At 34.7% G+C, this 13566-nt stretch overlaps 1 protein-coding gene across 22 annotated transcripts in view; it reads right to left on the minus strand.

Annotated features, from left to right (window-relative positions):
* The window catches only part of DLG1 (discs large MAGUK scaffold protein 1), a 273708-nt gene that overhangs the window by 245275 nt on the left and 14867 nt on the right, over positions 1 to 13566 (minus strand). For all 22 annotated transcript variants that reach the window (XM_019448747.2, XM_019448748.2, XM_019448759.2 and 19 more), the window contains exon 4: positions 8261 to 8427. In XM_019448747.2, coding sequence (XP_019304292.2) covers positions 8261 to 8427 — 167 coding nt within the window. The remainder of the gene's footprint in view (positions 1 to 8260; positions 8428 to 13566) is intronic.

The raw sequence follows: 13566 nt of genomic DNA on the forward strand, positions 1-13566 counted from the left end.
ATAATGGGTGTTGTACTATTCCCTTGATTTTACTAGACATGGAAGATTTCTATGATAAACAGTCAGAAAAATATATAATCACCTTTAGCCTACTACTTAATTACAATATGGAAAGAACCACAATTCTCACTTCATTTGAAAAATATTTACTGAACAGCTACCACATGCAAGTACTACATTTAGTAAATAAGACAGTACCTAACCTCAAGGATTCCAAATAACACAAAATAATATATATTTCAGCATTTAATTATAACAGTGATGAGTATAATCAAGCAGAGGCAGAAAGTGTTATAATAGAGGCTTGATAAATTGAGAGGTAAAGAAAGCCTTCTATTCAGGAAGTGACCTCTTAGTCATCCTTAATTCTTTTATTGTGATCTCCATCTTACTCTCCCAACCCATTTCCAATCTGTCCCAAATCCCTGTGCTCTACATTTTAAAATATCCGTAATTCATCCACTTAGCACCTCCATTATCACCACTTTGGTTAACGCCTACATGCATCCTTAACTGGATCACCAAAACAGACTCTTAACAGGTCTCCTGCTTCTACTCTTACCAAAGACTATTTTCAACAAAACAGCAGAAGTGATACTTTTAAAGGTTACGTTAAATAACATCACTCCTTCGCTCCAGACCCAGCAAAAGCTTTACATGATCTGCCTTTGCCTTATCTTTGACCTCATCTCTCACCACTCTTTCCTGTACTCACTCTGCTCCAGCCATACTGGTCCTCTTGTTATTTCTCGTAAATTCCAGCCTTATGCCTTGGAGTCTTTGCACTCTACTTAGAGGAACTGGTTGTTCCTCTAAATAGCTGCATCAACTTCCAACTTGTACAAATATCACATTTTCAATAAAATACCCTACTAAAAAGTGCAAAGTACCCTGCAATGTACTTTGTGAAACTGCAAAGGAATCGGACATTCCTGATACCCTCACTCTATTCTCTTTTTTTCTTCTCATATCACTTATCACCTTCTAACATACTAGATAATTGATTAATTTATTGCTTATTACCTGCATTGCCACTAGAATGTAAGTAAGCTCCATGAGGACAGGGAACTTTGCTTCTATTCAAGCTCCTTGTTCAAGGCATGATATATAATAGGTGATCAATATTTGCTAAAAAACTGACATTTAAGATAAAAGGCTAAAAGTGAGCTGGAGATGGCAAGAGACAACTTCCTACGCAGAGGAATTATTATATGGGGGCCCTGAGCTACAAGGAACCAGTAGCCAAAGAATGAAAGACTTCTAAAAAATGAGTGGAAAACAGGCAGTGGTCAAGTAATTTACAACTTCTGAGTCTCATTAGGGATCTCCCACTTTATTATGAAAGAAATGAAAAGCCAATGAAGGATAATGACATGATATGCATTTTATAAAAATAATCTTCAAAAGGGACAAGTTTGAATGCAGATAGGTTGATTAAGGGGACCATTAGAATAATCTAGGCAAAAAATGAGGGTGGTTTAGACTGGAGTGCCAAGCATGGAGACACAGTAAAATGCTGATTCATGTGAAATTTTGCAAACTGCAGTATGGATTACACATGTAAATGTGAAAAGCAAAATTAAAAGTTTTTAACAAATAATAAAGTAGGACGACTTTATGACTTTGGAGCTGAAAACCATTTTAATAGGCACAAAGAGCATTAACCATAAGATATACTGAAAAGATATCATTTGGAAAAGCATGCCCCAGAGTGGGGAAAAAATGTATGTTATTCATATATCCAACAAAGGAACCATATCTAGATAGAGAGACCTCCTAAAATCAGTAAGATGAAAGACAATCCAAAAAAAAAAAAAAAAAGGACAAGAAACTTAAGTAGACCATTCACAAAAGATAGCAAAATGAACAATAAACATATGAAAAGGTGTTTGTTAATCTTGTTAATGATAGGGAAAATGCAAATACCCATATGAAGTATGACTACACACCTACCAAAATGGTTAAAATTATTAATAAAAAGACTGACAATAACAAGTGTTGGCAAATAATGTGAAGCGACTGAAACTTGCACATACTGGCGGTAATTACAAAACACAGGCATAATCACTTTGCAAAAGTGTTGTCATCATGTCCAAAACTAAACATATGCGCATCATTTTCACGACTGGGTTTATAAACAACAGAAATGCATACACAGGTACACCAAAAAATATACACACAGTTCTGCTATAACATTTTGAAAATGCAAATTTGTTCCAATGCAATGATGTGTTAGGGAACAATATTAGCATAACACAAATTTCATGTTTGTTTGTGCTCAATCTTGTCCATGAGAAACACTAGGTGAGAACAGAAAATTGCACCCAGATCAAATGAACCACACAGAAATACACAAAATACACACATTTCAGCCTTCAGCTTTTCCTAAATGTTATGATTCATACCCATCCACACCTGTTGTGTTAACAACTGTTCATCCAATTTCAGGTAAATCCCTGGGTCAGCACTGCACAATAACTCACAGGTTGCAACCCTGACACACACTCCCACAGCAAATAAGATTTATTTTCAAGATAAAAGGCCATCTTTATTATAGTACTTATGTACTCCTTAACCATGTGTGAAACTGTGCTACCATTTTTATTAGGATCTTGTCTTTTTTTTTTTTATATATGTCACCCACCAAGTTTTAAGCTTGGAGTCCCCAACTCCATTTTCTACATAAGCCTTGTGGTTTTTATTGCACAACTTTGCACAGTGTAGTGATTGTTAAGAATGTATATGTTGTGCTATAACAGAACTGACTGTAAAAGAATGTTCAAAGCAGCACTGACCCAAAACTGGAAACAATACAAATACCCATCAATAGAATGGATAAATATACTGTAGTGTATCATACAATGGAATATTACACAGCACAGAGAATGAAAAAACTTCCAATTATGGATGAAATTATCAAATATAAGAAAAAAGAAGCTAGACACAAGAAAATATATACCATACACAATCTGTTAATAAATAGTTTTAGAAATGCAAAACTCATCTATGGTGATAGAAATCAGGATGGTCCTTTGAAGAAGAGGATATAGGTAGGGACTAGGAAAGGTACAAGGGAGATTTCTGGGGTACAGGTATATTTTTAACAAGAGATGTAATGTACATACCAGAAAATTCACCAAATTTTAAAATGTACAATTTACTGGTTTTTAGTATTTTCAGAGTTGTACAACCATCATCGCTATGTAATTCTGGAACCCCATTAGCAGTCATTCCATTTTCTTTTTCTTGACCTAGTGTACTGACAATGCAGTAATTCATCAAGCTACACATTTGTGATTTGTGCACTTTTATGTACAAATACTACCCACTACTTCAGTAATTTAAGTCAATGCTTAGAGGACTTCAGATTAAACCTAGCAGACTGATTTTATAACTCTACAATCTCCTAAAACTCTACTTAAAGCAGATGGATTATTTTAAAGCATTAAATCAAAAGATCAAAGAGAAGGTAAAAAAAAGTTATCTTCCCTACTCCACTCAGTTAATTTCTTTCTGAAATGAACTCAGAAGGGCTGAAACAGGGCTTGGAGATAGCAGGGATAACTGAAAACAAATACATTACTGAAAACAGACTAAGTGTGTATTCTTCCAGATATACCTAACTTCTACGTTTTTTCTTTTTACAGTCATACTATACCTCCTGATATGCATACTATATGCCTGATATGCAATCATTTAATAACATATAGATATATAAGCTATATTTTCATGCCTGCTATTTTATATTGCAGTAAGTGGCTGTAACATTACATGTTTATTCAATTTTCTTTTTTTAAATTACTTTTTAAAGTAATCTCTACACCCAATGTGGGGCTCAAATCACGACCCTGAGATTAAGAGTTGGATGCTCTACTGACTGAGCCAGCCAGGCACCCCTATCCAGTTTCTTACTGATAATCATTTAGATTGTTTCCCTGTTGATTTTTATTAATATTACAAATAGTACTGCAATGAACATATATATTATATATTGTTATTATATATATATTAATAATTTATTATATATATTAATGAATATATATTAATATATATTAATAATTTGTGTGAGTACATCTATAACATATGCTAAACCAAAGAATATGAATACTGTTGTCTTTCAGAAAGGTTGCACAACTGTACCTCCTACCCACAGTATAAGAGTTTCTGTTTCCTCACATTTAATTAATCTTTGACAATCAAACTAGTTAAAAAACACTTTATTAATTTGATATGCATGTTTTCAAAGTGAGGTTGAGCATCTCTTTATAGGCTTATTGGGGCACTTGTATTTCTTTTTCTCTATCTAAACAATCCATTCACATCCTTTGGTCACTTTTCTATTGAATGTTGACGTTTTTCTTACTGATCTTTAAGAGGTTTTTTCAGTTGAGAAGGTTGGAAATTAGTCCTTTTTCATAAGTGTGGCAAGTTTTCCCCCAGCATATCCTTTCAGCATCTCAATTGTTTAATGCATCTTTCAAGATATAGAAGTTCTATAACCAAAGTTCAAACAATCAAACTTTGTGAGGTCCACAAAGAAATTCTACAAAGTCAGTATTCTTAACTTTTTCTTTTTTCTGGATTTTGTTTGTTGCCATGCTTAGGAAAGTTCTTCATAACCAAAAATCATTAAAATGTTATGGTTTCATTCTTTTTTTAAACCTTTGAATCTTTGATCTGCTTGCAATGTATTGTCAAAAACAGAACTGCCATAGACTGAATGTTTGTGTCCCAACCACCCCCACGCCCACACACACAAAATTCATACACTGAAATCCTCAACTCCAATGTGACGGTATTAGGAGGTGGAGCCTTTGGGATGTGATTAGGCCATGAGCAAGGAACCTTTATGAATGGAATTAGTGTCCTTATAAAAGAGATTCCAGTGAGCTCCCTCACCCCTTCCTCAATGTGAGGACACAGTGAGAAGATGGTAAACTATGAACCAGGAAGTAAGCTTTCACTAGACACTGAATCTACTGGTGACTTGATCTTGAACTTCCCAGCTTCCATAACTGTGAGAAATAAATTTGTGTTGTTTATAAGCCACCCAATCTGTGGTATTCTGTTACAGCAACTCAAAAGGACTAAAACAGGATACTGCATCCTTTTCTGTTGGAACTTCTCATTAAATCAGGCAATTGCTCCTACTCTTGCATCCTGCTTCCTTTCAAATATTCTTCCTTACCATCTCTAAAATTCACTCTTATTTTAAAACAGATTTGTTTTCATAAAAATGATGCTCACTATTTTTAAAAAGTAATGGAGAAAAGTACTAAAAATAAAAAAATCCCCATCACCCAGAAACTATCATTAATATTAAGCAAACATTATTCCAAACAACTCACTAGGTATACGTTCAAAGTAGGGGACATACATACCAAATAGAAAAAAGTTCTAAGACAATAGGATACTATCATGTCACTTTAAAAATAAACAGTATTATCATTTTACTACATCAGAAGAAACAAAGTTACAAGGGCACAAATTAACTGACAAATGAGGATTTGTCAAGTTAGAGCAGTTACCAACTGTAACAACAACAAAAAGGACAAGAAAGAAAAATGAAAGAAAATGTCTTTACAAGACAAAGATTTTCACCTTAAGAGAGTAAGAGAAGCATGCCCTGGAAACTGCTCAATCTCAAATACTTTTTGCAAAAAAGCAAAAAACAAACAAACCCTCTTTATGATAATCCTACAAAAGCGAACATAAAGTAAAAGAGACAAGATTGTGTTGCATGCAATTTTGTCACAAAAGCACAATCTTACTTTTTAATCCAAGAATTAGTGAACAAGTGCAATAATAACCAAAATTTTGTACAAGACAAAGTATTTTCATAATTTTCATATTATGTTTCAAGTTATAGTCAAAAACTTTCTCTACATTTGTTTTAATTTGGATCAGTGGATTCTCTTCAACTACAAAACAAGTAAGGTGAATTAAATGATCTAAGTCTCTTTTCAGTCCTAAACATGCCTCAAAAAGTCTCAAGAGATCACGTCAAAGGTCACTTAGCCAAGTTTTCTGCCCAAATTAAGCATAAATAGATGCGGAACAGGGGAATATACTTTCCTTCTCTTATAGCACTCTCAAAAAAAGTAGAAATTAAATTTGTAAATATCCCAGGCATTTAAAAAAAAAAATCCTTATGACTGCCATCCATCAGTGTGTTTCAAAACTATTTACATTTTCAGACTAACATCCATCAGGGTATTCTGTCTTCTGCAAAAAGAGTACTTCCCTTTAACCAAACTTAGCTCACTCAAATTTGACACAGATTTTCCCCTTTTTAAAACAATCTAGGAGTGATGAACACACCTCCATATTCCCGTTACTAAGTCTATTCATGAATGGATATAAATTTCAAGCACAGTAGAGCATTTTCCATGTGCCAAGCCCTAAGCAACATTTTTAATCATATTCACTTCTCATCCATCTTCCTAATCAATAAGATCTGTCATATATAGTCAGAAAGTTCTTATTCTTCTCTTCTATTCTCCTGTTAACATGTCCATAATATACTTGTCAAGAGATGCAGAAACACCAGCACCGCACACAGCATTTCTAGGTAGCAGTGCCTCATTTCATAAAAGTTGAAATTTTCCAGTACTATTTTTTTTTTTTTTTTAAGATTTTTAAGTAATCTCGGGGCGCCTGGATGGCTCAGTCGGTTAAGTGTCTGACTTCGGCTCAAGTCATGATCTCATAGCTCTTGAGATCAACCCCAGAGTCTGGCTCTGTGCTGACAGCTCAGAGCCTGGAGCCTCCTTCAGATTCTCTGTCTCCCTCTCTATCTGCCCCTCCCCCTCTCGTGCTTGGTTTCTCTCTCTGTCTCTGTCTCTCTCTCAAAAAATAAACGAACCTTAAAAAAAATTCAAAAAATCTATTTGGGATGGATCATAAGTACAAATGACACATCAACAAAAAGGAATGGAAACTGAAATGATCTGAGAGAAAGTGACCAAAAAAAAAAAAAAAAAGTATGCACAGATAACACTAGAATCTCTCCCTAATCAGAGAGAAACACATTAAGTTCAGGCCAGGATTAGTAAAAAGAACTCTGAATTGGATGTTAAGAGGTCTGAAATCCAAGGGTAGACTTGCCCAAACTAGCTGAATAGGCTGGGTCAAGTCATTCATTTTCTTCTGGATCTCAGTTTCCTAATCTTTAAAATAAAAAAGAGGGATCAGATGTGCTCCCTCTTCTAAAATTTTACAATTCTATGTGACTTAATATAAAAAGGAAAACTTGGAAACTGTCTACTTCATTACCAAAGGGCTGTCTTGTTGCTGCCCACCACTACTTTTCCCTGATATATTACTAACCAAAGAGAGGCTGATTCAATTTTCCAGATACTTCTCTAATACAAACTAGAAGGGACTAGAATCAAATTCAGTCAGACAACCACTTTCAAATGACCGTTTCTCAGATAGAAGGCTCATTACAAAATGCTTCATATCTCTGTTCTAACTCCACCAGCAATAGTGTATCATAACAAAAAAAAAGAATATTACTAAACTAGTTTTTAAAACTTTAATAGACAGTTTTAACTACAGAAAAATGCAGAAACCAATGCTGACCTTAAGATTTACTGATTAGTCTTTTTTTTTTTTTTTAACATTTATTTTTGAGAGAGAGGAGAGAGCACACACAAGCAGGACAGGGCTAGAAAGAGGGAGACAGATCTGAAGCAGGTTCCCACTCAGTTAACACAGAGCCTGACAGTGGCTTGAACTCATGAACTATAAGATCGTGACCTGAGCCAAAATCAAGAGTTGGCTGCTCAACTGACTGAGCCACCCAGGTGTCCCTACTGATTAGTCTTTAATCTTTACTTAGTCTTTAGTAAGTTTTAATAATCTTTAAGCCAAATAAAACAGAATATTTGGAGTAAATGTAGCAACTAAACTCCCCAGGACTACAAAACTATATTCTATGTCTCAAAAAGAAAAAAAAAAAAAAATATCAGAGCAAAACCATCTTTCCAAAGTATGATTTTACTGAGGTCTCTCATACAAAGTATTCTTTTAATAGTCTAAAGCAAGTATTTCAGACCTCAAACCATTCACAGCATTTTAAGAAAAGGCACCAGAGATTCTGAGCTTTTCTCTTCAAAAATATTTGTAATCCTATGATACTTCCACATAATATCCATTTTAATTAAATGAAAAAACAAAATAAATAAAGTGAAAAACTTAGCAGCCCCAATAAATTGATTACTGAAAAACAGCTTCAAGAAATTTTTCTTTATCTTACCTCTACACTAGGGCTAAGGCTGCTTGGCAGTGTTTCTGAAGTCACAGTAGTGCTTGGAAGGCTGGAAATTTCCCAAGTATTCACAGGCTGTATTGGTTCAGACTGCTTTGAACGATCTATACATTTTGGATTATCCAGTAAGGTCACTTCATAAAATTCTTGAATATCTAGGGGTAAAGAAAGGAAAAAAAAATTCAGAAGTATTTTGATTGTCTAATTAAACTATGCATTGCTAAAACAATATAACTCAAAACCAAAACTTTTACTCCAGATAAGTAAAATAAGTCCAATCTTCCAATGCACTTAAACAGGGAGCAGCGCCTGGATGGCTCAGTCAGTTAAGCAGTTAAGCATCTGACTTCAGCTCACATCATTATCTCTTGGCTTTTGAGACCAAGCCCTGCATCAGGCTCTCTTCTGTCGGCACAGAGCCTACTTTGGATCCTCTGTCCCCCCCTCTCTCTCTGCCCTTCTCTGCTTGCACTGTCTCTCTCAAAATAGATAAACTTACAACAAAAAAAGTGCATATTTTCTCATTTTATTATGTCACGGTCACATCAGAACTTGCAGGACATAGTGTAAAAGTTGCAGGCTCTTTACAATTCAAAGTCAATGCTGAGTTCAAATCTCTATTCCACCACAAATCAGCTACCTGTTTAGGCAAGTTACTTAACCTCTGATAACTTAATTATGAATTGTTATAAGGACTGAGTGTCATATATAGTGCACAATGGCACATAATAGGCTCCTAACCAACAGTAGCTAATATCATTACTGTGAATTTTGTCTTTTTTTTCTTAAAAGTTTATTTGAGAGGAAGAAAGAGTCCATGCACACGAGCGTGTGCACACGAGTAGGGAAGGGACAGAAAAAATACTAAGCAGGCTCCACACTCCAACCTGAGCTCGATGTGGGGCTCAATCTCACAACTGTGAGCTCACAACCTGAGCCGAAATCAAGAGTTGGATGCTTAACCAACTGAGCCATTCAGGTTCCCCTGTTACGGTAAATTTTGGAAGACATGAGTCATTACTCATATTTTATCTTTGTACCATCAATATCTCCTCAATATAAACCCCTCACATGGTTTTTCACACCAAAGTAAACAAAAAAAAGTAAATAGTAAATTAAATACTGTACATTTTCGAATCAATCAGACATATGACAAACTCTTTAATTTCTTTTAATGTTTATTTATTTTTGAGAGACAGGGTGTGAGTAGGGGAGGAGCAGAGAGAAAGAGACACAGAATCTGAAGCAGGCTCCAGTCTCTGAAATGTCAGCACAGAGCCCAACATGGGGCTTTAACTCAGGAACTGCAAGATCATGACCTGAGCTGAATGAAGTTGGACACCCAACCAACTGAGCCACCCAGGTGCCCCAGACATATGACAAAACTCTTTAAAAAACCCATACATTTACTTAAAGTAGCACAGGATAATTTAAAAGATCAAGCTACTTTGCTATCAGCTGGAATTACTATAAACTTAGTATATTAACAGTGATTGATTATTCATGCCATTCAGAAGCTCTGAGTGTTAGTCATATGTTTAAGTTCACCACTATTATATTCTTTATTCACCTAATGGCATACTTTGAGTTGATTCTTTTTTTAAATGTTTATTTTTGAGAGAGAGAGAGAGAGAGAGCGAGCACGGGAGGGGCAGAGAGAAAGGGAGACATAGAAACCGAAGCAGGCTCCAGGCTCTGAGACATCAGCACAGAGCCCTATGTGGGGCTTGAACTCACAAACAGTGAGATCATGACCTGAGCCGAAGTCAGATACTTAACCAACTGAGCTACTCAGGCAGCCCTGAGTTGATTTCTTAATGGGGAGAAAGTATCATTTAACAGCAAAGGTGGGGCATTATCCTGTACAGAATCATGTACAATTACTATAAATAACATTTAAACAGAATAACTTTTACTTATTTCTATGATGAAAAGATTAGTATCTCTTTTTAAAAACCAATTTCTGGGGGCGCCTGGGTGGCTTGGTTGGTTAAGCGTCCAACTTCGGCTCAGGTCATGATCTCACGGTCCGTGAGTTCGAGCCCCGCGTTGGGCTCTGTGCTGACAGCTCAGAGCCTGGAGCCTGTTTCAGATTCTGTGTCTCCCTCTCTCTCTGCCCCTCCCCTGTTCATGCTCTGTCTCTCTCTGTCTCAAAAATAAATAAATGTTAAAAAAAAAAATTAAAAAAAAAAAAAACAATTTCTGAAGACAGTAGAGACAAAGTAATTCCCTTTTAATAAGGAGTAGCACTGTAGAACTTTCTAAGTAAAGAGCTAATAAAAACTAAGCTCAGCACAGTGAGGTAGTATCAACCTACTTCACAGGGTGTTAAGAATATTACTAGAGAAAATTCTATGTAAAAGCATTTTACAAACGAGTTACTATATAAAATTGCTCATATAGCCATCATGAAAAAATGAACTCAAATTCAGAACATCAGCTACAAAGTGTTCTTACCAAAAATTGTTTAACCTGAACCTAAATCAAGCCTTCAGAACCAACTTGAGTTCACAGGACATACAGTGGCTGGTGAAACAAGTTAAATGATACCAGAAAAGCAACGGGAAAAAAACAGATCCAGAAGGGGACATTCCATAAGACAACTGGCAGTTTCTTTAGGAAGTCAATGTCATGAAAAGGAAACTGTTTGAAAGCGAGAATTTTTTTTTTTTTTTTTTTTTTTTTTTGGTAGAAAGGAAACAAAAAAGACACAGCTATCAACTGCAATGTCTGAGGCTTGACTGGGGGGGGGGGGGGAGGAGGGAGGAGGGTATAAAAGACATTGTGACAATTAGGGAAATTTAAATAGGACTATTTTTCAGAAAATATTACAGATTTTATTTTGTAGAAGACATATATATGAGTATTATACATTTATGTATATATTTCTATATATGTAAGAAATACATATTTTATAAGTAGGAGATATATATCTACAGATCTATAAGGAGAGAGGGAGAGGTATCTCCTATTAAAAAAAAATATGCCAGAGCTCCTAATACAATTATGCCCAACAGCACTAAATGAGTGTTGAGTAACTGGATGATTACCAATCTCAAGAAAAGTAGCCCCCCCCCCAAAAAAAAGAAAAGTAGCCCATTATCACTATGTAAAATTATTATATTTTCCATTATTGTAAGTCAAGTTTGAAATCTTAACTTTCTGTGACCTTTTATTCTACACTTAACAGAAATACTGTTGTGTTACCCTTCAATAATATCTCTAACAAATATCTAGATCAGTGCTGTCCAAAAGAACTTTCAAAACATTCTACAGCTGCCACTATATGGTAGCCACTAGCTACATATGACTATTGAGCACTTAAAATGTGACTTGTGTAAATGAGGGACTGAATTTATAATTTCATTTATGTTTAATTAAATAACTACATGCAGCTAGTGATTATCATACAGGACAAAAGAGATCTAGACTACTATAACTTTGAGTAGCATTTTACTATCTAGAAAGATCATAGAATAAAATGTTCCCTATGTGGATTTTCCAAAAGTTCACTCACATCCTGTCAATTAAAATGCCTCATCTATTAAAAAGTCCTTTCTAATTTGCTGTATCTGAGCTCTTACGGACTGGAAATCAAATATTCATATTATTTTAACTACATCAGGCTTAAGACAAAATAAGCTGAGTAAACACCCATTAGAATGGCTATTATCAATAAAACAGAAAATAGCAAGTATTGATGAAGATGTAGAGAAATTAAACCCTTGTCCATTATTGGTAGAAATATAAAATGATGTAGCCATTGTGGAAAACCATACAGTGGTATCTCAAAATATTCAAACATAGAATCACCATTTGATCCAGCATTAGATCTTGGGCACACATGCAAAACAATTGAAACAGGTATTCGTACATCACTGATTCGTCATCAGTGATGACAGCAGCATTATTCATAGCATCCAAAAGGTGAAAACAATCCATATGTTCATCAAGAGATAAATGATTACAAAACAGAACGTGGTATATACAAACAATGTAATATTATTCAATTTTTAAAAGGAATACAATTCTGATACATCCTACAACATGAATGGATGGATTTTGAAGACATTATGTTAAGTGAAATAAGCCAGACACAAGAAGACAAATATTGTATGACTCCACTTATATGAGGTAGCTAGAACAGTCAAATTCATAGAGACAGAAACAACAGTTGTTACTAGGGACTGGGGTAAGGAAGGAATGGGGAGTTATTGTTTTAATGGGTACAGAGTTTCAGTTTGGGATGATGAAAAGGTTCAGGAGATAGAGGGGTGATGGTCACAAAACAATGTGAATGTACTTAATGCCTTCAATTGTACACTTAAAAAATGGTAAATTTTGTTTTGTATATTTTATATTTTATCACAAAAAATTAAGCTGAGAGAGATTCTAGGAGAGCTTAAATGAGTCAAGTGCATGGAATTTCATATGTAAGTTTTACACTATTTAAATATCTTTGTTTCATACTGAGGTCAGGGAAACTGATACTGCCAGACTGTTACCAGATTATTATCTATCCCCAGCTTAAAAAGAGATTCGTTACCACACTTGGCAAACCAAAACCATATGCAAAAGTACTGAAATATTTCTGTTAACACATGTATAGTGTGGTGACATTTTTGGTATGACAGTTTGTCAGTTATTATCACTTTCCTTTAAAATATATAAATATATATACACACACATCTTTAATTTTGACCCATATCCCATCTTGACTAACATTCCACACATTTTATTTCATTTGTCCACCACACACTTCCTCATCTTGAAGGTATCTCAAGACTATAAAGATCAGCAACAAAGTAACACTTCTTCAGAAAATGTTTATCTATTACAATTTGTTCAGTTGTATCAATAAAGATTTCTCAAAGGTATGCCTGATCAAAAAGGGCACTCTGGAAAAACTGGACACAGGCTGAGCTTTTCTTATTAAGTCCAAAGTACTTATTATTTCCCATGCTATCAGCAGTCCCTGTTCTTTATAAGCTACATTTTATGTCAGAAAATAATTATAACACTTATCATAACTATAAAGATTTAGCAAAGAAAAAGATTATGACTGTGACAAGAAAAATATTTTTACAATAACATTCTAAGACTCAAAACATTACTTTCTACTTTTTCTTTAGATGTTTCTAACCTGGGGAGTATAACACTGAGTTCCACAAGATATCTAGACTAAAGTAAAGCAGAAGTTACTACTATAAGTAGAAGTCAAATATAACAAAAACTAATTCTAGTATAATCCCAATCTTTCCCACTTCTTGAAAATGTTTAACATGCTAAAATCT

This window comes from Panthera pardus, unplaced genomic scaffold (genome assembly GCF_024362965.1).
Source record: "Panthera pardus isolate Hobbes unplaced genomic scaffold, ASM2436296v1 HiC_scaffold_16, whole genome shotgun sequence".
In the NCBI taxonomy this organism is placed as follows: Eukaryota; Metazoa; Chordata; class Mammalia; order Carnivora; family Felidae; genus Panthera; species Panthera pardus.